At 49.4% G+C, this 26,083-nt stretch overlaps 1 protein-coding gene across 1 annotated transcript in view; it reads right to left on the reverse strand.

The window, feature by feature from the left end:
* The window catches only part of SDHA (succinate dehydrogenase complex flavoprotein subunit A), a 201,451-nt gene that overhangs the window by 115,909 nt on the left and 59,459 nt on the right, over positions 1–26,083 (reverse strand). The window contains exon 3 of the mRNA XM_086950178.1: positions 19,182–19,343. Coding sequence (XP_086806304.1) covers positions 19,182–19,343 — 162 coding nt within the window. The remainder of the gene's footprint in view (positions 1–19,181; positions 19,344–26,083) is intronic.

Below are 26,083 nucleotides of genomic sequence, written 5' to 3' on the forward strand. Positions count from 1 at the left end.
CCAAAGACTTGTGGGAAACGGAAGAGCTACAGGAACAGAAGACCATGCTAGAATACACCACACAACTCCGGTCCTGGCTGGGCAAACTACGGAATCTGGCTCACTCCAGCCTGGAACAACACCAACACAGATATAAAAGGAACTACGACAAAGGCAAGAAGTTGCGAAGAATTGCCGTAGGAAAATAGGCCCTGGTGTTGCTTCCCTCCTTAAGCAGTAAAGCCAAGAATGAATGGCAGGGACCCTTCCAGGTCATTGACACGATTGGACAGACCACATATAGACTATGTCTGTCGCCAAGCAAAACCCAGACTTATCATATAAACCTATTGAAGGAGTGGCTGGGACCCATACCCCATGACTCCCATTGGGGTGAGGAGGCGTCCAAATCAACCACCTCCACTTTGGATCAATTAGTGGTGAACCCGGAGCTAACAGCCTCCATGAGGGCCGAGATGCAGGGGATTCTCCTGTCCTTCACCGAAGTCTTTTCAGACCTACCCGGGAGAACAGACAAGATCGAACATTGCATCGAAACTCCCCCAGGGAAAACGGTGAAGCAACGACCATACCAAATCCCCTGCGGCCCGACGAGAGGCCGTCCAGGAAGAGGTACAAGAGATGCTCAAATTGGGGGTGATACGACCTTCCACTAGTCATTGGTCATCTCCCATAGTCATGATACCCAAACCGGACGGGTCCAAACGTTTTTGTATGGATTTTAGAGCTCTGAACGCCCTCTCGAATTTCGACACCTACCCGATTCCGAGAGTGGACGAATTAATCAAAAAAAAATCGGGGATGCACATTACATTACTACCATCGACCTCACGAAGGGGTATTGGCAGGTGCCTCTTCGTGAGGAGGATCGTAAGAAGACCGCCTTCGTCACCGACAACGGCCTATATGAATTTACCGTCCTCACCTTTGACCTTCATGGCGCCCCGGCGACATTCCTGCAACTTATGAATTCAGTATTACAGCCCTATACTTCTTTCAGCTCGGCCTACCTGGACGATATAGTCATCTACAGCAGGGATTGGGTGGAACATCTGCAACACCTGGGAACCATACTGACCGCCCTTAGGCAAGCAGGGCTGCACATTAACTCAAAAAAATCCCGAGCGGACTTCACCAGCGTCAGGTATCTAGGGTACGTCTTGGGGGAAGGATCCATTGCTCATCAAAGCGAGAAGGTGAAAGCCATAACAAACGTCCCTTTTCCATCAAACAAAAGAGAACTGAGAGCTTTCTTAGGTCTCATCGGCTACTACCGCCGATTTATTGACAGGTTCGCGGAGAAGGCTGCCCCTTTGACAGATCTCCTGGGCAAAGAGAAAAAGAACCGAGAGATAACGAACCCCTCCCCTGAAGCCCTTACTGCCTTCCACCAGTTAAAGAAATGCATGACATCGGCCCCGGTGCTAATGTCCCCGGATTTTGAGAAACCCTTTTCACTAACCACTGATGCCTCAGGTGTAGGCATTGGCGCCGTCTTATCCCAAACAGGTACAGATGGGCAGGAACACCCTGTGTTATACATTAGCAGAAAGCTTTTTCACCGGGAATGTAGATATTCCACCATTGAGAGGGAGGGTCTAGCGATTAAGTGGGCCGTGGAGAAGTTACACCATTACCTAGAAGGGAAACCATTCATCCTCCATACTGATCACGCACCCTTGAAATGGATGCATCAGAACAGCAGCAAGAACGCTAGGGTGTTGCGGTGGATCCTTTCCTTTCAGCCCTACTTGTTGGACAGGCCACATGAAGGGCCGCTCTCCCCCGGCCCGACCAGGCCCGAGCCCGGTCACACAAGTACCACCCACCACCATTGCACGTCCTCCGTCCCCTCAGGGACCTCTGCCTTCGAACATATCGACCTCGTGGGCCCGATCCACTGCTGGCCCGCGCGCCCTCCGGGACGCCATCTTGGACACTCCACCACGAGGCCGCCTGGCCCCCGATCGACCTCAACCCCGGGCCTAGCCAGGCCTCAGACATCCCGGCACCACCATCCACCCAGGAGGTGAGCGGGCTACTTGGTAAGTCAATGGGAGAAAGAGGTGTCGATGGCTCTCCCCCGCCAAGTGCCGCTCGGCCATCGCCTCCTCGGGCGCTGGCTCCACCCCCCTGCTGGGTGTCGGGACACCCTCATCCCGGACCTCCCGACCTCCAGGTGCGAGGGTCCGGACATCAAAGAACATCAGCCCTATAACTGGGGCAGCCCAGAGCAGGAGGGCAGTTGTATCTTGGAGTCGAGAGACGCAAAGAAGAACTCATCCTTGACGGACTACTGGCGCTGCCGTAGCTCTGCCTCGTGCACCTTCGTCTTGCCTGCCGGCGCTGCCGCAACCTTCGTAACCTTCCAAATCCTTCATCGTCGTCGGGACCTGCTGGCGTGGCCGCGGACCGTTTGCAACCATCATCTCATCGGGACCTGCTGGCTCCGCCGCGGACCGTCGTTTCCTTCGTCCATCTCGGGACCTGCTGGCTCCGCCGCGGCCCGATCATCTAGAACGCCGAGCTCGAGGATTGAGAGCTATTTCCACTTTTTGGTAACAAGACTGTCCCGCTACCCTTTTCCCAAACCAGAGACCAGAATCGAGGGGACCCCTGAGTCCAGACCTCCTTGTACAAATCCATCGTACTTAAAGAATTACCTATAAAGTATCGTTGAACCTTACCCTTGTGTGGTGTCCGTCTGTGGGGGGGAAGTTACTTGTCTGTACGATCGCTGGAGACGGCTCTCCCCGGAGACCTCTCCCCTTATCCTCGGCCGACCCTCCCGGTCCGTCTAACATTGGTGGCAGCGGTGGGATCCGAATCACCGCATAATCGTACAGAGAGTAGCTCACCCCACGACGAAATCACGATGACGACTAAAGAAAGCGGAGCAACCGAGAAATTCCAGATGGAGAAATTGGACGAGTACAGCCATCGTGAACTAAAACAATTCTGCATCGAACTAGGTATCGCTACCACCGGACTAAGTACCAAAGACGATTTTAAGCATGCCCTAGAATCTTGGGCAGAAACCGGGGCTGCCGGAACCCCGGATCAAAGCATCGCAGCAAAGACCACCACGGCCCCTGGAGAGCAAAGAACGGGTCTCTCGCAAGACGAGATCCAGGAACGAGAAAAAACCCGACTACACGAGCTGGAAATGGCCCGACTCAAAATGGACATTGAACTTAAGTTGGCCGAACAAAAAATCAACTTAAAGCACCTGCGTCTCCGAGAAGAAAGAGAGGAGAAACAGAGACAAAGGGAGCTCGAGGAAAAGAGACTGGCATATGAACACGAGCGAAAACTAGCTGAGATCGATCTACGCAAGCAGAATAAAGAAGTAGGGGTGTACGAGCAACCCCACACCCCAGGGGCAACAGAGAAAAAGGTACACATCCCCAAAGATGTCGTTCGAGAATACTTCCGAGAGGACGACATCCAGCAATGGTTTAAGGCCTATGAAATCGCTATGACTGCACACCGAATCGATAGAAGCGATTGGGGAGCCGGTCTATGGGGGAGATTCCTCAATGAGGGCCGCGACGCCCTGCTACAGCTCCCGGACCACCAGATGACCTCCTATGACCATATGAAAGCTGCACTCCTCACTCGCTATGGCCTCACACCCGAGATGTACCGTCAAAGGTTCCGAGACTGCACCCGCATCCCGGGTACAACTTGGGTGGACTATGTAAACTACTTTAGCCGAGCCTTCGAGGGCTGGATCAAAGGAAGCAAGGTCACAACCTACGAACAACTGTTCAATCTGATGGTATGGGAGCACCTATCAAACAATTGTTTTATTGAACTCCGCCAACACCTCCTCGACAGCAAGTTAACCGATCCCCGGCAGCTCGCAGCCGAAGCTGACCGATGGGAGATCACCAGAGTGGGCCGGAATGGGTCCTACGAACAGAACCGGAACAACAACGGTCAGCACCGTCCCCGAGGGGGAGGAGGGGGCCAAGGACGAGGAAGAGACAACGCCCCGGTCGCCCCCGCTACCAGCACCACCCCCCGGCCAACCGGGGCAGCACCCCGGCGCGACCGGGATACCGAGCCAATGTTACGTGCCATCGATGCCAACGAGTCGGCCACTATGCAAACGACCCAAACTGCCCACAGTACCAGAGCCCAAGACCCCGCCAGGTGGCTGCTGCTGCCCTGGGGGAAGAACAGATCTCCGAGGAGCAAGAAGAATATGAGCAAGAGCATCAGGAATGGGAGCCAGCCGCCATGGCTCTAGCCTGCCTAGGGGGGAAGGACATGGTCCCGCGGGTCCCCCTACCCGCTAACACCCAGAAGTACAGCCAATGGGTGAGCATCAATGGACGCCAGGCCGAAGCCCTTCGTGACACCGGGGCCAGTGTAACAGCCGTCCGCTGTCACCTGGTGACCCCAGAACAGTATCTGCCGAACATTCTCTGCCCTGTACGTTCAGCCGATAACTCAGAAAGCCTGTGTCGGATGGCCTGCGTCCCCTTTGAGTGGGGAGGGGTCTCCGGCATGTTGAAGGTAACGGTCCGAGACGATGCCCCCGTAGACTGCCTCCTGGGGAATGACCTTGAAAGCTCTCCGTGGGCAGCCGTAGAACGAAGAGAACACCTGGGGATGTTGGGCGTCCCGGACTGGGCGTGTGTCACCACCCGGTCCATGGCCGCCCGTGCCAACCCCCGCCCAGAGGAACCCGAATGGCCGGCGCCGCCGCCTCCGGTCGCCCCGGCCGAAACCTCTGACCGTGACGCCCCCCCAGAGCCAGCTCACTCTCCAGACCTCGCTAACCTCGACCAGTGGCCCCAAGGGGGGGGCCCACGCAAGAACAATTTCGCCAAGAGCAGAAGACCTGTCCCTCCCCCGAGGGACTCCGCCAGCAAGCGCTCGCCCAAAGCGCAGGGGATACCTCCGGAACACACTGGATCTACTGGGACAATGATCTGCTTTACAGTGAGCAAAGAATCGCGGAGCTGGGAGCCAGCCGAGTACTAGTGGTGCCCCTCCGTTTTAGAGACTTTCTGCTAAACCTGGCCCACGATGTCCCCCTGGCGGGACACCTGGGTCAAGATAAAACCTACCATCGTCTGGTGACCCACTTCTTCTGGCCCAAAATGAGGAACGATGTACACCAGCATTGCCGATCTTGCCCCACCTGCCAAGCCAGTGGAAAGAGCGGCCGCAAACTAAAAGCCCCCCTGCAACCGTTTCCCGTGGTCACCACCCCGTTCGAGAGGGTCGGGATCGACATCGTGGGGCCCCTGGACCCGCGCACAAAACAAGGCCATCGATTCATCCTGGTGCTAGTGGACCACGCCACCCGCTACCCCGAGGCTGTTCCCCTGCGAACTGTGACAGCCCCGGTAGTCGGCCGGGCCCTAATGGGGATCTTCTCCCGTGTGGGCTTCCCCCGAGAAGTCGTCAGCGACAGAGGCACGAACTTTATTTCTAAATATATGAAGTCCCTCTGGCAACAATGCGGGGTTACCTACCGATTCACGACCCCCTATCACCCTCAAGGAAACGGACTCGTTGAGCGGTTCAACCGCACGCTCAAAGGGATGATCGGGGGGTTGGAAGAGCCCCTCCGTCGCCAGTGGGATGTGCTGCTGCCATGCCTCCTCTTCGCATATCGAGAGGTCCCCCAGAAGTCCCTGGGCTTCAGCCCGTTTGAACTGCTGTATGGACACCCAGTACGGGGGCCGCTCAGCCTCGTCAAGGAAGGCTGGGAGATGCCCCCTCTCAAGAACCCACCAGATGTCTTCCGGTACCTCCTAACCCTCCGCAACCAGACCCGGCGGTTCAGAGAGCTGGCAAAAGCCAACCTAGAGGCCAGTCAAGAGGACATGAAAAAGTGGTATGACCGGAATGCCTCCTCCATCGAATTTGAACCTGGGCAACAGGTATGGGTGATGTCCCCCACCGAACCCTGCGCCCTGCAAGACAAGTGGACGGGGCCCTTCAAAGTAGTCGAGCGCAAGGGTCCTGCCACCTATCTCATCAACATGGAATCTTCCCGGAACCCCCTCCGGGTCCTCCACGCTAACAGACTGAAACCCCACTTTGTGCGTTCCGAACTCAGCCTCCTGATGGCCACAGACAGTGGGGCTGAAGAAGACTCCGAGCCCCTCCCTGACCTCCTACGGACTCGGGAGAAAGACGGCTCCGTGGACGGGGTCCGGCTCTCAGAGGCCCTCACCCAAGAGCAACGCCAGGAGTGTCGGGCCCTCCTATCACAGTTCGCCAGCCTGTTCTCCCTCACCCCAGGTGTCACTTCCTGGTGTGTGCACGATGTGGACACGGGGGACAGCCCCCCTATCCGCCACCGGGCCTACCGCGTGCCAGATCGGGTACGAGCCTGCGTCCAGGAAGAGGTAGCAAAAATGCTCACGCTCGGGGTCATCGAGCCCTCAGACAGCCCCTGGGCCAGCCCTGTAGTACTGGTCCCCAAAGCGGCCGCACCAGGCACCACACCGGAACTCCGGTTCTGCGTTGACTACCGGGGCTTGAATGCGGTCACCCGAACAGACGCACATCCCATCCCCCGGGCAGATGAACTGATTGACCGCATGGGAGCTGCCCGCTACCTCAGTATTTTCGACCTGACGGCGGGCTACTGGCAAATCGGCCTCACACCCCGGGCCCAAGAACGTTCTGCCTTTTCCACCCCCGATGGCCATTACCATTTCAAAGTCATGCCCTTCGGCATGAAGAATGCCCCCGCAACATTTCAGCGGCTCGTCAATCAGGTCCTGGCGGGGCTCGAAGGGTTCAGCGCTGCCTACCTAGACGACATCGCTGTATACAGCCACCAGTGGCCCGAGCACCTCCACCACCTCCGAGCCGTGCTACAAGCCCTTCAGCAGGCTGGCCTCACGATCAAGGCCAGCAAATGTCAAATTGGTCAAGGGTCGGTAACTTACCTCGGACACCAGGTGGGAAGCGGCCTGGTGGCCCCTCTGCAGCTCAAAATTGCCGCCATCCAGTCCTGGCAGCCCCCCATCACCCAGACCGAGGTACGAGCCTTCCTGGGCCTCACGGGCTATTACCGAAGGTTTGTGAAAGACTATGGTACTATAGTGGGGCCCCTCACAGAACTTACGTCCAAAAATCAACCCAAGAAAGTCAACTGGACCGCCGATTGTCAAACAGCATTCGAGCAATTGAAAGCCGCCATGTGTTCCGCCCCTGTGCTCCAGGCCCCCGACTACAGCAGGGAGTTCGTCGTCCAGACGGATGCCTCCGACCATGGCATTGGGGCAGTCCTGTCTCAAGTAAACACCGAGGGCCTTGATCAGCCAGTGGCCTTCATCAGCAGACGACTCCTACCACGAGAACAACGCTGGAGCACCATAGAGAGGGAGGCCTTCGCAGTGGTATGGGCCCTCAAGAAGCTCCGGCCCTACCTCTTTGGCACACACTTTCGGGTACAGACCGACCACCGACCCCTGCAGTGGCTGATGCAGATGCGGGGAGAAAACCCGAAGTTACTACGTTGGTCCATCTCCCTACAAGGGATGGACTTCACCGTTGAACACCGGCCTGGGCCAGATCACGCCAACGCAGATGGCCTGTCCCGGTTTTTCCGCCTCGACGAGGAGAGTCCCCAAGAGGATGGGTAACTCTCCCCGCCTTCAGCTGGGGGGGACGCATGTTGGACAGGCCACATGAAGGGCCGCTCTCCCCCGGCCCGACCAGGCCCGAGCCCGGTCACACAAGTACCACCCACCACCATTGCACGTCCTCCGTCCCCTCAGGGACCTCTGCCTTCGAACATATCGACCTCGTGGGCCCGATCCACTGCTGGCCCGCGCGCCCTCCGGGACGCCATCTTGGACACTCCACCACGAGGCCGCCTGGCCCCCGATCGACCTCAACCCCGGGCCTAGCCAGGCCTCAGACATCCCGGCACCACCATCCACCCAGGAGGTGAGCGGGCTACTTGGTAAGTCAATGGGAGAAAGAGGTGTCGATGGCTCTCCCCCGCCAAGTGCCGCTCGGCCATCGCCTCCTCGGGCGCTGGCTCCACCCCCCTGCTGGGTGTCGGGACACCCTCATCCCGGACCTCCCGACCTCCAGGTGCGAGGGTCCGGACATCAAAGAACATCAGCCCTATAACTGGGGCAGCCCAGAGCAGGAGGGCAGTTGTATCTTGGAGTCGAGAGACGCAAAGAAGAACTCATCCTTGACGGACTACTGGCGCTGCCGTAGCTCTGCCTCGTGCACCTTCGTCTTGCCTGCCGGCGCTGCCGCAACCTTCGTAACCTTCCAAATCCTTCATCGTCGTCGGGACCTGCTGGCGTGGCCGCGGACCGTTTGCAACCATCATCTCATCGGGACCTGCTGGCTCCGCCGCGGACCGTCGTTTCCTTCGTCCATCTCGGGACCTGCTGGCTCCGCCGCGGCCCGATCATCTAGAACGCCGAGCTCGAGGATTGAGAGCTATTTCCACTTTTTGGTAACAAGACTGTCCCGCTACCCTTTTCCCAAACCAGAGACCAGAATCGAGGGGACCCCTGAGTCCAGACCTCCTTGTACAAATCCATCGTACTTAAAGAATTACCTATAAAGTATCGTTGAACCTTACCCTTGTGTGGTGTCCGTCTGTGGGGGGGAAGTTACTTGTCTGTACGATCGCTGGAGACGGCTCTCCCCGGAGACCTCTCCCCTTATCCTCGGCCGACCCTCCCGGTCCGTCTAACACTACTCCTTTACAGTTCAGCATCGCAAGGGCAAAGAGAACGGTAATGCGGACTTCTTGTCCCGAATGCCTCCTCTCCCCGAACGGGAGCTGCCAGGGGGGGAGGTATGTGACGGGGCGTACCGTACAGACAGGGAACATTGTAGTTGGTGGGACTACACTCCCCTGTTACCTACTACCTTTACCTCTCAACATCCGCCAGACCCCGTATGGACAGAGGAGCAGGAATCCTATTGGACAAGCCAGACTGGGGACGGCGGTCCCTTTAGCTGTTCGACATGGAACGACGGCTCCCCGCCCATCACTTGCCCGGGAAGTAGTTCAAAGGTGAGCCCAGCCCCGGAAACGACGGACGACGCTCCCCAGGAGAAAGGAGAATCGAGAGAGTCACTGGTTTCCCTCACCCCCGGCCCTACGTACTGTGGTTTCATACTGCTGTCTGACGAGGTCTCTCTCTTTCTCTTGTTACATACCCCGGAGGCAGAGACGAAGAAAGACGAAGACAGCCCGGTGCGTCCAGTGCAGCAAACTGGATACCTCGAGAAAACCCCCTTTTGACTCAGCAGCGTTTGCCAGAGAAAGGATAACGAATCGGCAAAGACGCAGTTATATAAAAATAAAACCATCTTTGAGATCCTTGATAAAAGACTCTGTATCTACCTTATCCTCTCCCTCCTGGGACCCCTCAGTGTCCCCCGACCAGAGCATAGCCGACCCTCCCCTGGGGCATGTTTCCTTCATATTTTGTCTTTCTTGTTTTGCTGCAGCTTATGGAAGATTGGTATGTCTGCAGCCTTGCGGATGGCCGTATGAATGTCCCTAAGCCTTTTCCAACATCCTTTCCAGTTTCCCCCTGATTAGTTTCTCGCGTGTGAACATTGTTGTTTTCGCTCGAGTGGCTAAGGCATTAGATAAGGGGTGGATCGGGCTATCTTCGCTCCCGTAGTACCTGTGTGTTCAGGTGAGTGGGGTCGGAACACGCGGTGAGAGTTCTTAATAGATTAATCATTTACTGTGGAAAGATGTTGGCAATAGCTGGAGAGTTAAGATTTTCTGACAGAAAGGTTCAGTCTGCACGGTGCTTTATGATCTGAAACACAGTCCTAGCTTCCTTGATCTCAGAAAAATAAGCTGTGTGTGTTTTTTACTTCTATCTTCGAGGACTAAATGTCTTGTTTGCAATCCTCTCAGATCAAACAACCTGCCAATTTAGAGTGTTCAAAATACAGAATGCAAACAAACTACAAATCATGTAGGCTTGGTGCAGCTGGATGAGTCATGGCATAGAAAGAAAGCAGCAGAAGAACAGATTCCTAGCACTCTCCTATATGGCTTTGGATCAAACCATGTCCGGGTCAGGTTAGCTGCATGTGTGCAACACACACAGCTTATTCCATTGTTCAAAACTTTCAATCTTCTGCCAACAGCTTTTATCATAGTCAGCAAAGTGGTATCCCATTTAGTAGAAACTCGTTAGTTACATATTTATTGCCACGGCGTATGGTCCTTTTTAAAATAGTGAATACCTCAACAATTCAACCAAAATTGCCACACAAAGAACCATTGAACAAACAAACACTTACAGGCTACATTTGCTGCCCAGCTGGAAAACGTACTACTAGTTTACAGCCAGGCTGGGCTTGTATTTATTATGCACAATACAGAAAACAGAATCCCTGTGTGTCAATATCAGCAGAGAAAATGACAAGCCAGGAACTGGTTAGAGGCTCAGCTAAACATGAAGACAAACTTGTTTGGCCTCAAAGAAAGACATGCAATAAACAAGAGGGGTACTGCAGGACATCTTCAAAACTAACATCTATACACAGATAGTCAGCATTTCTGGAAAACACCACATTTCGTTTTAACACCGATTGAGGTATGCTCGAAACCTAACTGCTTAGATCTAGGTTAACACACCAAGAAACTGATTCCGCCACATGCTCCGAAGAAGACACTGAGACCTAAGGGTAGGAGGTGCGGTGCTCTGCGAGGACAGGTTTTTCCTGTGTTGCCACATATCTTTCTCCTTTTGGCTACTAATTGCTGCGATTTCTGTAGGACAGATTCTACCTGCGCTGCTTTTCAATGGTATGTACGCAGGTGCAACTTATACCAAAGCACTGGAGCACTGTACAGGGTCGAAGGCAAAGAGTCAGCGAATGAGTGAGTGGCGGGGCAGCTATACTCTGGGTGCATCAGGGTGTAGGGTTCTTTGAGGCGTGAGTCTTCAGTCGATCCTAAACTAGATCATGATTGGAGCTGTCATGGTGGTGCACAGACTTGGATTCTAGAAGCAACCTCAAGAGCCGTGGTTTCCAAGCTCCTTTCAAGACGCTCCACGACAGTGGTTCTTAACCTGGGGTCCCTGGACCCCTGGGGGGGAGGGAGGTCCCAGAGCACCCTCCTCAGGCTTATGGAAATTTTTAGGATCTATGGGGAGGTCTCACGGCTTAAGGTCAACTGGAATAAATCCACACTGTTGCCCGTCTGGGGGAGATGGCTAGGACTGGGTGGATCCTCTGCTACGGATAGTGGAGGGCCATTTCCAATACTTGGGTAGGACAGTAGCCCTGTCCCAATCAAAATACTGGGACTTAAACATTGTCCTGCTTGTGACTAGGAGGCGGAGAGACATGTACGAGTGGTCCAAGCTGGGGTTATTAACAGGAGGCTGTGGGGTACTTTTAAGACGATGTCCGTCCCCCTTTTCTTGTATGTGCTACAACATTACCCCTATATCCTACCATCTACTTTTCTTTACAGAATTACAGTCACATCCGTAGGGTGTCTTTTGAAAAAAGTTGTCTCCCCATTTGGAGCAGGCTCAGGGTGGGCAGACATTAGGCTATATTACTGGGCCTCACAACTTGTTAATATTAATGACTGGTTCTGGGTGGACAGGTGGGGCCCAGTTCACAGGTTGGAACTGGCTCTTCTCCACCCTCATGGACTGCTCTCATTACTGTATAGCAGGGTGCCCCCTTACTCCTTCCCGCCACTTACACAGGTTCCAATAGGTTGCTGGTATGCGGCACTCCGACTCACAAAATGAGAAGGCACTACCACTGTGGCAACCCCTCTCTGGCATGGTAAGCGGCTGTAGGAAGCAGAGGGTTTGGTCCGGTTTCAGCAGGGGGAATCGACATGCGTCCCTACGCTCCTCTTGGAAACCTGGTTCTTTTTCAAGTAGTATTGCTGGTCAGCTGACTCAACCAATATCACGAGGAAGAGAAGGAGATAGACGCGTACAACTTTCGTCAAATTGAAGAAACAACAACTTACTCATCCTTCCAACTGTATAAATTAATTATTACAGAGATCTAAGGAATTTCATGATATTGGCTGAGTCGGCTGACCAGCAATACTACTTTAAAAAGAACCAGGTTTCCAAGAGGAGCCAAGTTTGGAAAAGGCTGTCCTACAACTGCACAGTCCTGATGAAGACCCGCCTTTGATGCGCACAACCAGCGCATCGTCCCCCAGGGTCGAAACGTTGACGCATTTCCTTCTATTATGAACTTACTATAAAAAATCCTCTAGGACCCAAGAATTAATTGATGTCCCTACTGGATTATTGCATATATAGTGGTCTTGGCCAATAAGTTTGTGAATTGACATTTTTGTATGCTGTTTTAAATTTGTATTAGTCCTATACAGAATTTATGTGCTGTATATGTTTTTTGTTTGTTTTTGGACAGAGAATATGAAAATATAGGAGTAAAACTTTACTGGAGCTTTTCTTTGTGGTCAGTGTGTTTGGTTATACGGATACAAGTACCATTGTCTTTGTACCCTTCATTGGGACGGAGTTTGTAAATAACACAATTGAAATACTATACCACTGTGTATTTTGGTCCGACAGAACCAGTATTATTCATTACCTGACCATCACAGCATATATGGTGGCCAAGTGACACCTGGCCAGACATTGGAGGGATGAGCAGGCCCACCAACACATGAGTGGGTTAGCGGTGTGGACTTCTGTGCAGCAGTGGAGAAATTGGTGAATAAGGCCAGGGTCCCACAGAAATAGGACTGGATATGGGGGTATGGACCAGGGACAAGGAAAAAACTGGCTAAGATCACAGATAATATTTCAAATGTGTTTCCACTCTCCATTATATAGTGACGTGATTGCTACTGACCCAGACACACATGCTACAACCATAGTGGTGTACAATGCTGCTGGTAGTGCATGTACTGATGGGTTCTCTAATCGTGGCCCCCGTGGCCTCAGCGCAGTGTTAATTTGGATTTTGTTGCCAAATAAAATCAATAAAATGTGTTCTAAAATGTATTACGTTGGTATCTTTAGCTTCAGGCAAGGGATTAATTAGCACAAATACAGTAAATAAAATCTAGGACAGAAAACTGGTGGCCTCAAATGAAGCTTTAGTATGCACAGACAAAAGAAAAGAGCATGCATCGAGAACACACAAAGTCAACTTGATATGATAGAGAATCATATGGCTTCGTCTTTTAGAAATCACACCAACTATTGAACAACACCAACCTTTCTATTAAAATGCAAGTTTCCATTTATGTATATTTTTTGTTTGCAAATTAAATATTCACAATTAGTGAGTTTTGTTTGATGTATAGTTCTTTCTGCAGTGCAGAGGTTCAAATCGTCGAAATTGCTCTGGTGGGGGTCCCTGGCTCCCAGTAACAGTTTGGTAAGGAGTCCACATATATAAAGAAAAAGGTTAAAAACCACTGCTCCAGCAGGATACAAGATAGATATGACTGGAAGACTCAGACCTGAGTGAGCGCTCACGTCCGGCGCTCAAGGGTTCAAAAGAGGATACGTTTCCTATCGCCTTGGTTAGTGATCTGCAGGTGCGAGGCTTACAGAGGTCACAAGTATGAAACCATGCAAAGCAGACCCAGTCATCCATCCTTTTCAGGAATGTAAATGGAGTATCTTAACAGGGTAACAGTAAACTGTTACTTATAATCCCAGTTCTCCCTCGCAGGTATTCGCTATGAAATAGTGAAATGCCTCTACAAGCGCAATCTCTAAAATTGTTTTTAAGCAGCATTTTTTCCTCATGGATACTTTTAAGAACAGAATTATTTTTTTAAAATACTTCCCAACAGCCAAATTAATTTAAAATATAGTGGACTGAAAATGGTTTTTGATTTTTTTTTTTTAAACACAAAGTAAATAGAAAACAGCCTCTTAGCAGGCCGACTCTACCTTCTGCGGAACCAACCTGTACCTTTCACAATTCCAGAAATTGTTTTTTTGCAATCATTTATTACATTTCTTTAAATAGCGTTTTTGTGATGATCAAATTAGAATGTCAAATGATATGTACACATCTGTGCATCACGTTTCTTCTACAAAAGGTTTCAATGTATAATCATAGACGGAAAACAAAGTAAAACCAAAGCGAACTTCGTCCCAACATTAACAGCCGCGACCTCCTACTCCCTCCTACGGGCGCTACGGACGTCCAATCCTTGACTGACCACTATCTCAACGCCATGACCTCAATAATTAATGAGGCTGCACCCATGCAGCTAAAAAGAGTCTCCGCTAAAATCTCCAATCCATGGTACGACGGGCGTCTCAATGAAGATAGACGAGCCATGCGAATGGCAGAGCGCACCTGGAGATCAGCTCCCTCTGCACTGCACATGAAAACCCTGAAGAAAAAGAGAAATGCCTACTTCAGGAAAATAAAGCGCTCAAAATCAGACTTCTTCGGCCTCCAGCTCGACCAAGCAAAAAACCGTCCGAGAAAACTGTTTGAGCTAATCAGATCACAAGCCAAGGAACAACCCCAACCACTCAGCACTATGTGCGAAGAACCCTCCTGTGAAGACTTCGCCGCTTTCTTTACCCAAAAAACTGACAACACAAAGAGTGATCTTCTCATTGACGCAAGCCTTTACTCCAAACCCCACTGCATAGCACCCTCCGAACCAAAAAACAATGCTACAAGGTCATCCTTTAACACCTACTCCGAAGAAGAAATTGGCAAACTGCTCAGCACCTTGAAACCATCCAATCACCTCACGGATCCCCTCCCTGCTAACGCTGTCACAGATTTCACCCCGTTGCTCCTTCCACTCTGGACTAAAATTATCAACAGCTCACTTCAACAAGGAATCATCCCTGACTCCCTCAAAGTTGGACAAGTCACACCTTTACTAAAGAAACCTACTGCCGACCCATCTGATCTAAACAATTACCGTCCCATTACCAATATTCCCACTCTCGCCAAACTCTTGGAAAAATGCGCACAACTACAATTGACTAAACACATTGATCAGTTTGATCTCCTCAACCCTCATCAAGCAGGCTTCCGAGCAGGACACAGTACAGAAACTGCTATGACTCACATAATTGACGACGCCCTTCAAATCCTAGATCAAAATGATACCTGCCTCCTCATCCTTCTTGATCTCTCTTCAGCATTCGACAACGTTAAACATGAGAATTTACTCGAACTTTTGAACACAAGAATGGGTCTATTTGGGACTGTTCTCAAGTGGTTCACTTCCTTTTTATACAACAGGTCGCAGAAATTCAAGAGTAACAACCCGATGTCCTCGCCAATACCTGTATCGTTAGGCGTCCCCCAAGGATCCTCCCTATCCCCAACTTTGTTCAACCTAGTTATGGAACCTCTCACCACCTTGCTACAAGCATCCAATGTACTCTTTCACATGTACGCAGATGACACCCAACTATATCTCAAATTACAATCCCCCAAAGACATTTTACTCCTGAACTCAACGATCAGAAGCACCCAATCCTGGCTTGCCGATAATCATCTCAAACTCAATGCTCTGAAAACAAGAGTTCCTTCTGATCTCACCTCCCGCGAAGATCTCCACCACTCAAACTTGGCTTAAACAGGTAACTGCACTCAATGTCCAACCCACCATCGTGGACTCAGCAAAATCTTTAGGCATAACTCTCGACACCAATCTCAACATGCAGCATCATATCAGCAAGGCAACTAAGGGAGCGAACTTCCAAATCAATACCCTGAGGAAACTTAAACCCTTCCTACCAGCCAAAGACTTCCAAACTGCAGTGCAAGCACTAGTCATCCCTCGAATTGAATACGGCAGCATCGCCCTCTGCGGTCTCCCTCTAACTACTACTGCACCCCTACGAGCTTTTCTAAACGCTGCAGCGAGACTCATCACTGGGTCAAAAAAACACTCGCATATCTCCCCCGACTTGAAATCCCTGAACTGGCTGCCTTTTGAAGCCAGAATACATCTGAAAATCGCCTGCATGACACACAAGGCTGTACACCTGAGCTCTCTCCGATACCTCACCCAGAAGCGGTCAATCTCTGGCAGCTCTAGAAAAACTAGAGGCACAAACAATCTTCTGCTCAAACATCGAAGATTCCGGAAGGAAAAAACTTATAAACGCTCCTTCTCAGGAATGGCACCCAGGATCTGGAACTCACTCCCTCCTGAAACCAGGCTCATCTCCTCCATCACACTTTTTAAGAAAGAAGTAAAAGCTATTCTCATGGCTAAATACAATTGACCTATTAACGTGGATTTTTAAAGACTCTGCACCGATCTGTATTATCTGTTCGATCCCTTCGATTATTTGTTTTACCTGTATTATTGACTTACCTGACTATCTATGCTCACACTTATTTGTATTATTGATGTACCTGTTTTACTATGCTCCCTCATGTACCTACCCAACCCCTACAACTACGCTATACCTAATGGCCTGTTATTCACTCTCTTGTTTGTATTCCCTGCTTTGTAAAGCGCTCTGATATCTGCAAAGATCTTGTTCGCGCTATATAAAACTTTCAAAATAAATAAGTAAAGTACAGTACCAACCCCTTCACGGTCTTTCTTCCGGTCTTTTAGGGAGCTGTATATTTTTTGAATTGACGCTAGCGTCAGGTCCATTACGATTAATTCCCAACGCACCATGGATCAATGCGCCATTTGTACAGCATTCCCATCTTTAGTAAAGGAAATTCCATTCAATACTCTTCCTTCTCAGTCATGGATGCTCTCTGCTAGCTACAAACAGTACAATGATGTAGTTAGCTGTGCCCCGAATGAGGAATTAAAGGGTATAGGCAAATGGTACAGGAATATTCCTCATGATGGCAGCTGGAGTTCCTTGCCCCTGAACTGAATGGGCTTTAGCCCTTTCGATGCTCATGAAGGAACGGTTCCGTCATGAGCATCGGTCGAGCTGTGCTCATGACGGAACCGTTCGGTCATGACCACGCACGTTTTCATTAGGGCCCAACACTGGCGTTAAATCGGGGCAGCACGGATGAGGTTAGATTGACCTATCAATGTCCTGTCAACTTTTGGGCAGCAACAAAAAAATTCAGGATCAGATCCATCTAGTTACGGTTTCTTTACTGGAAGCCGCACCAGTACCGGGAGCTCCACATTTTACCATTTGCCGCTTTGTAAGTAAGAGATATTTTTTTTGTTTAAATAGTAGCTCAAGGCCTATTTCCCTTAGAGACCATGTCTGCCAGAGAATTTGGAAAGAAAGTAAAAGGAATATAAAATTCTAACATGACTTTAGGAATAAAAGGGAGAGTCTTGAACCTAACTCACACTGGCAGAGGCACTTCCAAGGCAGGAATCCACAAGCTTCTCCACATAAGGAATAAGAGGATAGCCTCTGGCAATGCTGAGCTCACAGGGAGGGGATGGCCTCCTAACAAGTAGAAAGACTTTCTTCACCCTTCTAGGAAATCCTTAACATTGAATCTTGTAGAAGGTGCCGGCTGAGTTAGTCTGCGTCAAGTTCTGAAGACCTGGACGATAATCTGCGATCAACTAAAGGTTTCTCACCAGGGCCTAATTCCAAATCGATTGAGTTTCTCTCTCAATCTTGTCCGTCTTTGCTGGTTCAGATAATGCATAGTCTGTCTGTGTCTGGATTGTCGTTGCCGAGATTGACGAAGGGCAGGATTTCATGATCAGTTGGACTGCCCTCAATTCTGTCCTGTTGATGTGGCACAATTTCACCTTTTCACACCACCTGCCTTGTGTGCACTATGCCTTCCTTAGAAACTTCCGTTACAACTAACGTCACCTTGGATTTTTTAAACTGGCTTCCCGGGAGCCTTTTGGAAGATTTGCACCACCCTCATAGAACTGGTCTGCTTTGTTTAGCGGATCTGTCCCTCTTAGTCTCTTATGTTCTGAGAACACGGATGTCAGACATTCACGTGGAGAGCGCGTACGAAGCTTTGCACTGGCAGCAAAAAATACAATGCATAGCTGTGATGCTGTGAATAGAGCACACTTGCTGACTGATGTTGACGAGTTTGCTCTCAGAGAGAATTTCGAATGTATAGATGACCTTCTTCCTTTCAAAGGCACCGTTTTAGCAATGTCGTGCCTACCGTAGCTCCGACGCATTATACGGTTTAAGCTGTAAGTAGAAGAGATGCTGATGGACTGATCAGTGGTTGTAAATGCAAGAGGAGATTTCATCCTGTGCTGTGGCTGCAGTGCAGACCTGGCAAGTTATCCAAACATAAACAGCGAAGCTGAACCACTCCCTCCTTTGGTTTTGAATTCAGCCATAAGAGAAGTGCTTTCAGCACAGGAAGAGACAAATAACTGTCTGAACCCTCAAGAAGGTCCACTGAGACTTGCAAATTGGTATGTCTCTAAGGTCTCAAAACATCAAGCGATCCCCCTGCTGAAGATGTGGAAAATCTGATGTAAGGAGAACAGTAGTAATGTCTCTCTCTTTACTCAATTCAAATTCCAAAATGGGACACTACTGCATGCCTGACCAAGTCTTCCTAAGACATACTGTGGGTAGATGCCTCGTTCTTTTGCAACTCTTTTCACGGCTATCTAGCATAGCAGAATCTATGCTAGATACCAGTGGAAAGAGTTCCTAAGTTGCAAAAGAATGAGGAAGGTGGAGAACAATATAACTGAATTTTCAATCCATTCTTGACAGTATTGAGCACTCAACTGTCTTTGGTTATCCTCGGTCACCAGGGCAAGTAGTAGATAATGTTCCAAAAGAACATATGGAAGCATTGCTGGCCTCAAACACAGTCCTCTTGGTAATTTTGTTTTGCTTTAAACCAACAATTTCATTGTTGCCGACTCAGAGTTCACACACCATATTTTTTGTTTCATCAGAACTTAAGGGAAATCATCCTTAAATGAAATAGAACGACTGGCAATTTGGGGCTGGCAGTAAGGAAGCATACAGAAGTGTAGGTGTTCTTTCTCTTGAAGCTCCAAAACCTGAACCCATTAGAGGACAGTAGAATAAAGCCTAGTAAGTAGGTTAATGGATCAGCACATTTGGTCTCCGTTCACTCACACCCCTAAATGGAGCACATTTAGCTATAGATGGCAAACACATTACTACAGGTTAGTTTATGATTTCCAGTTATCTACAGTTCCAAGACATGGCTGAGAGGGACCCCTACATCAGAAAACTTACATCACAATAATGAAGATCAGCAAGTCTTACCTGTGCAGCAACAGTGTGAGACCTGGTGGGGAACAGCTTAGTTATACATGCGGTGTTAAACCCGGCCTCGGATAGGCCAAAGGCTGCCCGCAAGCCAGCCCCTCCAGCACCAACCACAATGGCATCGAATTCATGGTCCACCACAGGGTACTGGGTGGAAATCTGAAAGAAAACACAGAGGTACTTCAGAAAGGTGCAGCGGTTTCAATGAATCTACTGTCTTAATTCTCAACAGAAGGTTAATATGTTCAAATGTTCATTGGGTTTAAAACAGATGTTAAAAAACAACATCAGGTAAACAAAAACACAAGTAAACATCATGGACTAACCAAGAATATCCGCCAAAAAGCATAAACCACAGAGCAGGAGTAAAAAAATACATGTTACATTCCTGTGTGTGTATTGCCCTTATATAGCCCTAGGACCACTTAAACGTGGTTGCAGCAAGTCATGTGTGGACAGGTGGAGCTCACAATAAAAGCTTCCGTTTAGTACTTAGGACACAGATAAGAGGAGAGTGTATTTTACTTGCTAGATTCTTGGCAGACAGACTTTCCAACTTGTAAAACTTTAAAAACAGAAGACGGTTCAAACAAATGGAGTCTCATCTACTGGAAAACTTCCTTGACATCACAATAAGTGTGAAACAATGGCACTAGGGATGTCAGAGCGACCACATACCACGTCGGCCTGGTATGAGAGGGAGCAACCTCACTGCACCACACCATGCAAGCACGATTTCATTTTCTTTTGCATCCTTAAGCACCATATTTCTTTAGGCTTTAAGCTCAAGGTGCTTGGGTCTGGCACACAGAGCTGTTAAGGGGTAGAAAATCTAAGCTGAATGATGAATAAAAATTTGATTAGACGTTGAATAAACCAAGTGGTTTTGAACCAAAGTAAAGAATCATGTAGTACTGTAAAATAAAATCCTGAATGAAACGAAATCGAAAATCAACAAAGCACAGAAACTTCTCACAGAACCTGTTTGGCCTAATCAACACCTAACTGATTCAGATATCACCACGAATGCCAACATGCACATTCTCATGACTGGAGGATTGCTTGAACAAAGGACAGTTTTAGTTCAATGTTCCCTCAAAGAGGAATAAATCCCAGCACCCTTGAGCGAGGTAACTTCTACCACATCTATGTGAGCGGGCTCTGCACACCAACGCTGAGCAACGCCTGCTATTGGCAGAGCCTTTCTGGCTGCCTCATTCCTTGAGGACTGGGACTAAATCTCCTGCTCTGGCCAAACATGCTAATGTGACAATTGAAGGAGAAGAGGACTTGCATGGTTCAGGAAGGAGAGGAACTGCACTGGCTGATGTGGATGGGAGGCGACCCCAACTGCGGAAGGTCTGCGAGGAACCCATCTCAGGGGACAAACTGCCCAAAATCTTTGCAACCGACCGGACCAAGATCTAATGCAAAGCAATGCCCAAGTTTAAGGAGTTCCACCTATCTCCATGTTAATGACAAATACGGGGAGCTAGTGCAGTCTTTGGGACTCTGCTACCTTATGGTATCAGTATCAGCCATCATCCATCCCGTGAACGATACCAAAGTCTGTCCTTTTAGCTGCCACTGGGATGGTCTTCTACTGGATGTGGTCGATCCCCCATCCCAGAAGAGTCTGAACCGTGTCTCTCGCTTGCACTCTTGATGGGACAGAAGGTCTTCGGCATGGCTATGGAACGTGTGCTTTCCTGCCCTCTTTTGAGGTTCTTGTGAGTCAGTGGGATGCTGCTATGGGTTTTTTGATTTCTACCTCAGTAAACATGACATTCAGCCGAGTCCACTGAGGGTCTCCATGTTTACTCTAACAGTGACTAAAAAGCTTCACTCTTAGGCCATACGAATGTCAACCCCATCTACAAAAGAGGGGCATCTACCCAGGCTGTAGTACACGGATAGTGGTATCAATACGACACCATAGGCAGGGGTACCTGAGGCAAAGTGAACGAGCGGCAGGGCTAGACTATCACAGCGGAGTTTGCACTATAAATGCACAGCGTCTGTCTACACTCAAGTAAGCGTACACGTCATCAGCATCAAGTCAGTTAGCATTCAGCATTGGCCTTGCCATGCCCACTACTAACTCCAGCATCAACAAAGGAGCTTGAATGTGCAGACAGTGCTATACTGTCAGGTTATCGGTGTTTTCATAGCACGCTAATCACCCATACCCAGGCACTCAGTACCGGTGAGCGAGGACAGCCGTGGAGGAATTATTTAAAAAGACAGGTCTTCGGCTTCTTGTGAAAGAAGGAAAAGAGGAGGAAGCTCTGATGTGTAGTGAGAGGTAGTTCCTCACGTATGAGAAGGCAAGGACGTGCTCTGTTTTTGTGTATGAGTGGGGTGTGTGTATGCTAGGTTGAGACAGGCATAGCGAAGGTTTTAGAAGGTTGGTATAAATGAACGCGGCTGTTGAGATAGGCAGGACCTGTGCTGTGGAGTGCTTTGTAGGAGTGGGTGAGGAGTTTGAAGTGTGCACACTTGAGACAGTGGAGTTCCCCAAGGAGTGGTGTGATTTGGTCCCCACGTGGAGTTGTAGGACTAGTGCTGGCTGCTGCATTTTGGATAGCCCGCAGTCTTCTCGCGAGTGGGTTGGTCATCCTTGTGTACAAGGGGTTCCAATATTAAAAAGCAAAGGCACTTCATCACATTTCCCGATTGAGAGATACCTGTACAAACAGACAAACTATTTAATAATTTCCTACAACATTCATTTTCTGCAGTCAAACCACAGAAACAACATTCCAAAGACATAACTAGTGTTGCAGGGATTCTACACAAACTCAGAACTATGCGCAGGAATATGGGGCCTTGGTACATAGGGACTGAGTCTTCCTAACAACTTAGTACCCACGAGCCCAGGACCGACTAGCCATAGATTCTCACTTGCTCTCCTACTTACAGAGAAGCAAATGATTAGACATCCCAGAACACAACACTCCCAGATCTCTCAGGAATCATGGTGGCAAGACACCCTTTACCTCGCACTCTTGTACTTGCCCACAATAAGATCTGACAGTGACACAAAACAGTTTAAAATATTAATTTTAACTAACGTGCCCTAACATGCAGTATACGTGCCACAACAAGAAGGAAAATGCATAGTACAAATTTAGTCAGCATAGCAGCTAGTCACTAGATCATAGAGAGGTCATCATAGAAAGACAATGGAGAAAAGACTATAGTGCCTAACCTCCCTCCCCTTGCTAAGAAGAAGTATTATTATTATATAATGGAAGATCTGTGTGTTTTGTAATCAGATCCCATACCTCAGCCTATAGATGGTAGATCTACATCATAGGTGCTGGCTCGCTCTTCTCCCTGGAAAGGCCCCTCTCCAAGTGTGTGTCACCTATTCCTGTATCCCACTAAAAGCCAAAGTACGTTGTCCAAACAACAGCAGCATCGGTATGCTTTGTCTAAGGGCTAAGGCCTGGCCAGAACAAAATAACAAGGGGCATTGTTCTTCGACCTTGCACATAACGTTCACTCTCTGCATGTTCCTGGGATTTTGACTGAACACAACAATGAGTTCTCATCTGAAAAAATCAGTAAAAATGTTTGCAAAAATAACAAGCATTTGCAATGCAATAGGTCTCGCATTAGGAAAGTTTGAGCTATTGGTATTGTAAATGACACATTTTTTATTTATGTTTTGTTTTTGAAAGTAGCGAAATTAATAGCTTTGTCATTTACAATGCCAATAGTTATAACTTTCGAAAATGTGACACCTATAGCATTTGTAATGCAATATGTGTTCTATTTACGTGAAACATATGAGCTCCAGATACCCATCTAGCTCTGGTACACATCGGCAGAGATTTTATCGAGCCTGGGGCTTTATTTAAAACAATTCCCAATATATATCATGGCATATTTCCTGCGCTGTGATCAGCAGGTCGTCGGGCTCTTCTGTGTAGTGCCGGCTTTGAATCCTCCACCTTTATGCTTTGTACGCCCTCCCCTGTATCTTCATAGAAGTGTCTTGACCCCTCACTGCCCCGTGGAAAAGTTTAACAATTCTCACAATTCCAAGACCCAATTTGCCATGTTTTCCTTTGTTTGAATAACTGGGACGTTTACCATGTTGGATCTTCTTTATCTCAATGTTCATGTGAAGAAGATACATTTGGTATCTAGCACTTCCTGTGTCAATATTCTTTTTTTTTTTTCTTAAAGTCTCAAATAGTGGGCGGAGCAATCTAAAATCGTGCGTCCATTTCAGTAGACCTACATTTAATCATATGCACAAGATGGGATGGAGTTAGGAGTCTCTATAACAGATCGAAGGGATCTATGTGTGAGAACATTGAGGTTTTTTTTTTAAATATGGCTCCATATTTGGTGAAACTTAACCTAAAATTGCCTGAAGATGCCGGTCGGTGCGCCTTTATCCAGTACATGTGAATCAAATTTAGTGTAAAACGTGATTTAATCACTATTTTAGGAGCTGAAAATGTACTTGCAGAAAACGGCTTTTTTGCATTCTTGGGAAAAAACAATAACTTTTCGGGGGGTGGGGGGGGAGGGATACAGTTGCCTCCCCGATATTGGAGTAAATTCCAAATGCATGTTTTATGCTCCTGTCATTTGCAGTGTTTGTGATATGAGTAATCTTATGGATTGTTACAACGTTATTGTCTGCAGTTGTGAAAAAATAACAGCAGATTCACGCTGGGGATATTTAAAGCTCGTGCAAACATAATTTTGCTATAGTCCCCTCTTACCCTATGGATAGGCCGCTCCTACGATGTGCTATATTCAGATCAGCGAACGTGATGTATACAACCCACTCCTCATGTAGCTGCACTCACGCGTTACTCTGCGAGCTCCGCCCGGCTCATGCTGCAGAAAGGCAGTTTGTTTCCCTACAGGAAATGACCTTGCAACGTGTACTCTGCCCCTCTCCTGACAGGAATCGGGCTATAGGAACTGTTCGAAACTTAAAATACATATTTGCCCTGGGGAGGTCAAACCGCCTTCTCGAAAAACACAGGTGCGTCTTTGTGTTTAGGTTCCCGGTCAAGTAGTCCGCGCCCCCATGCTGGGGGCGTGTTTGCAGTGCATGTGCTTATAGGGGTTGTCACCTGTCCTTGAAACCTTACCAGCCCTGTTTTTCCAGCTATGTCCCTAAAATAGTTTTCGGATGGTGCTTTCCTGGGGTTGGTATACGTGCCTATAAACAGCACAGCAGTGCTTGGTGGCAGGGTCCGGCCCTGCCATTCAGAGTTCCTGGCCTCCAAGAAGTGTGCGTGTGCACAGCCTTATGCGGGATTCCCACACAAGCTCTAAACTCTCCTAATATGCCTGCACAGCAGTGGCCGGAGGCTGCGGTCGGCTCAAGCCTCACTGACTATTTTTATAATGATTGTTTATTTATTATTTTGGTGTTTTTTTTGTTTTGCATGGAGTGGACATAATCACACAGGATGTTGTAGCATTAAGTGTGATGTGTGTTGAGCGGGTAAACGTTTCTGTGTCAGGAAATATAGGCTAGACGAGTAATATAAAACTAACTCACGACATTAAAAAAAAAAGCTTTAAAGGAGCATTGTACAAGCATATTCAGTTTCGCTTGCACTTTTTTAGGTTTTGGAACTCGCCCACTGATTTTTGAACGGCAGGGAAGGGGAGCACATTTCCCTAAAACAAAAATGTTAAAGGGCGCCGCCGCGCTGCCCGCGGCGACCCGGAAGCTCTTGCCCGGCCGGCCAATCCGCTCGCGGCCAACCGGAAGTCCCGCCTCCCGAGGTCCGCGAGCTGCCGGCGCATGGAGCGCCCTGCCGTCCGGTGTAGCCCGGGTCCCCAGGAGGGGGCCAGGGAGAAGGAGGAGTGTGGCGCCTGTTGCGGGGCTCCTCTGACCTGAGGGAGCCCCGATTCAGATGAGGAGACGCGCCGCGCCGTGAGGAGCCCCGGCGGAAGAGCGCAGTCAGTGAGTGGGGCCCAGGGCTGATGTGAAGTGCGTGCGTGCCTGTGTGTATGCCTGGGGGGGGGGGGGTGGGGGGGGGGGGGGGAAGTGTGCGCGTGTGTGTGCGCGAGGGAATGTGTGTGCGCATGCGTGACTGTGTGTGATTGAGAGAGAATGCGAGGTAGGGGATAGTGTGCCTGTATGTGTGCCGTATGCCTGCGTGTGCATGCGCGCGCCTGTGTGTGTGTGTGTGCGTGCATGCAGAGGGGTGGGGGCTGCCTGTGTCTGTGTGTGAGGGCTTTGCACCGCGCATGCGCAGCTACCAGATGCTCGCTCCCGAGGTGAAATCTGACCTCGTCAAAGCGCGCGTCTGGTAGCTGTCCACCTTCCTAAATACGGGCCACAAAAGGTCTGAAGCAGACACTCTCAATGCTCACGCATTGAGAGTAGGTCTGCTCGACCTAAAAACGTACAGTAATGTGGCAAAGTAGCAGCCAACCGGTAACGTGCTCATGCTAACTTATTGAGTAAGACAATGTCCTTATGGGCCATGTGACACTAGTTGGGATGTAACACTGCACAGGTCTAACACTAAGGGCCAAATTAGGAGTTTCAGTGGTGCGGTGCGGGCGGTATGCAACCGCTGTGCCCCAGAAACTCGCTGTCTGCAAGCACACGGTGTGGCAGTCCCAGGGCGGTGCATCAGTCAAAAGTAGGTAGTGCTGAGGAAAAGGGTCATCCTTGTTGGCATTTATTTTGTTTCAGGACTCCATTGTTTTTGCATTGCCATTTCGTGTCAAACACCTCTGCACAACCCTCCTGGTCGTTTCTGCTGATGTCTGATGAAATTCTAGCTGTCACGACCACCCTGCCCTTCCTGCTCCTTGTGGTTGAGCCAATTTCGAAAAAGGGGAACAATTGGCCTCACCACCCTCGGACTCAACTCCTGCACGCACCCATCCTGTTTCGTAAG

This window comes from Lissotriton vulgaris, unplaced genomic scaffold (assembly GCF_964263255.1).
Source record: "Lissotriton vulgaris unplaced genomic scaffold, aLisVul1.2 SCAFFOLD_220, whole genome shotgun sequence".
In the NCBI taxonomy this organism is placed as follows: Eukaryota; Metazoa; Chordata; class Amphibia; order Caudata; family Salamandridae; genus Lissotriton; species Lissotriton vulgaris.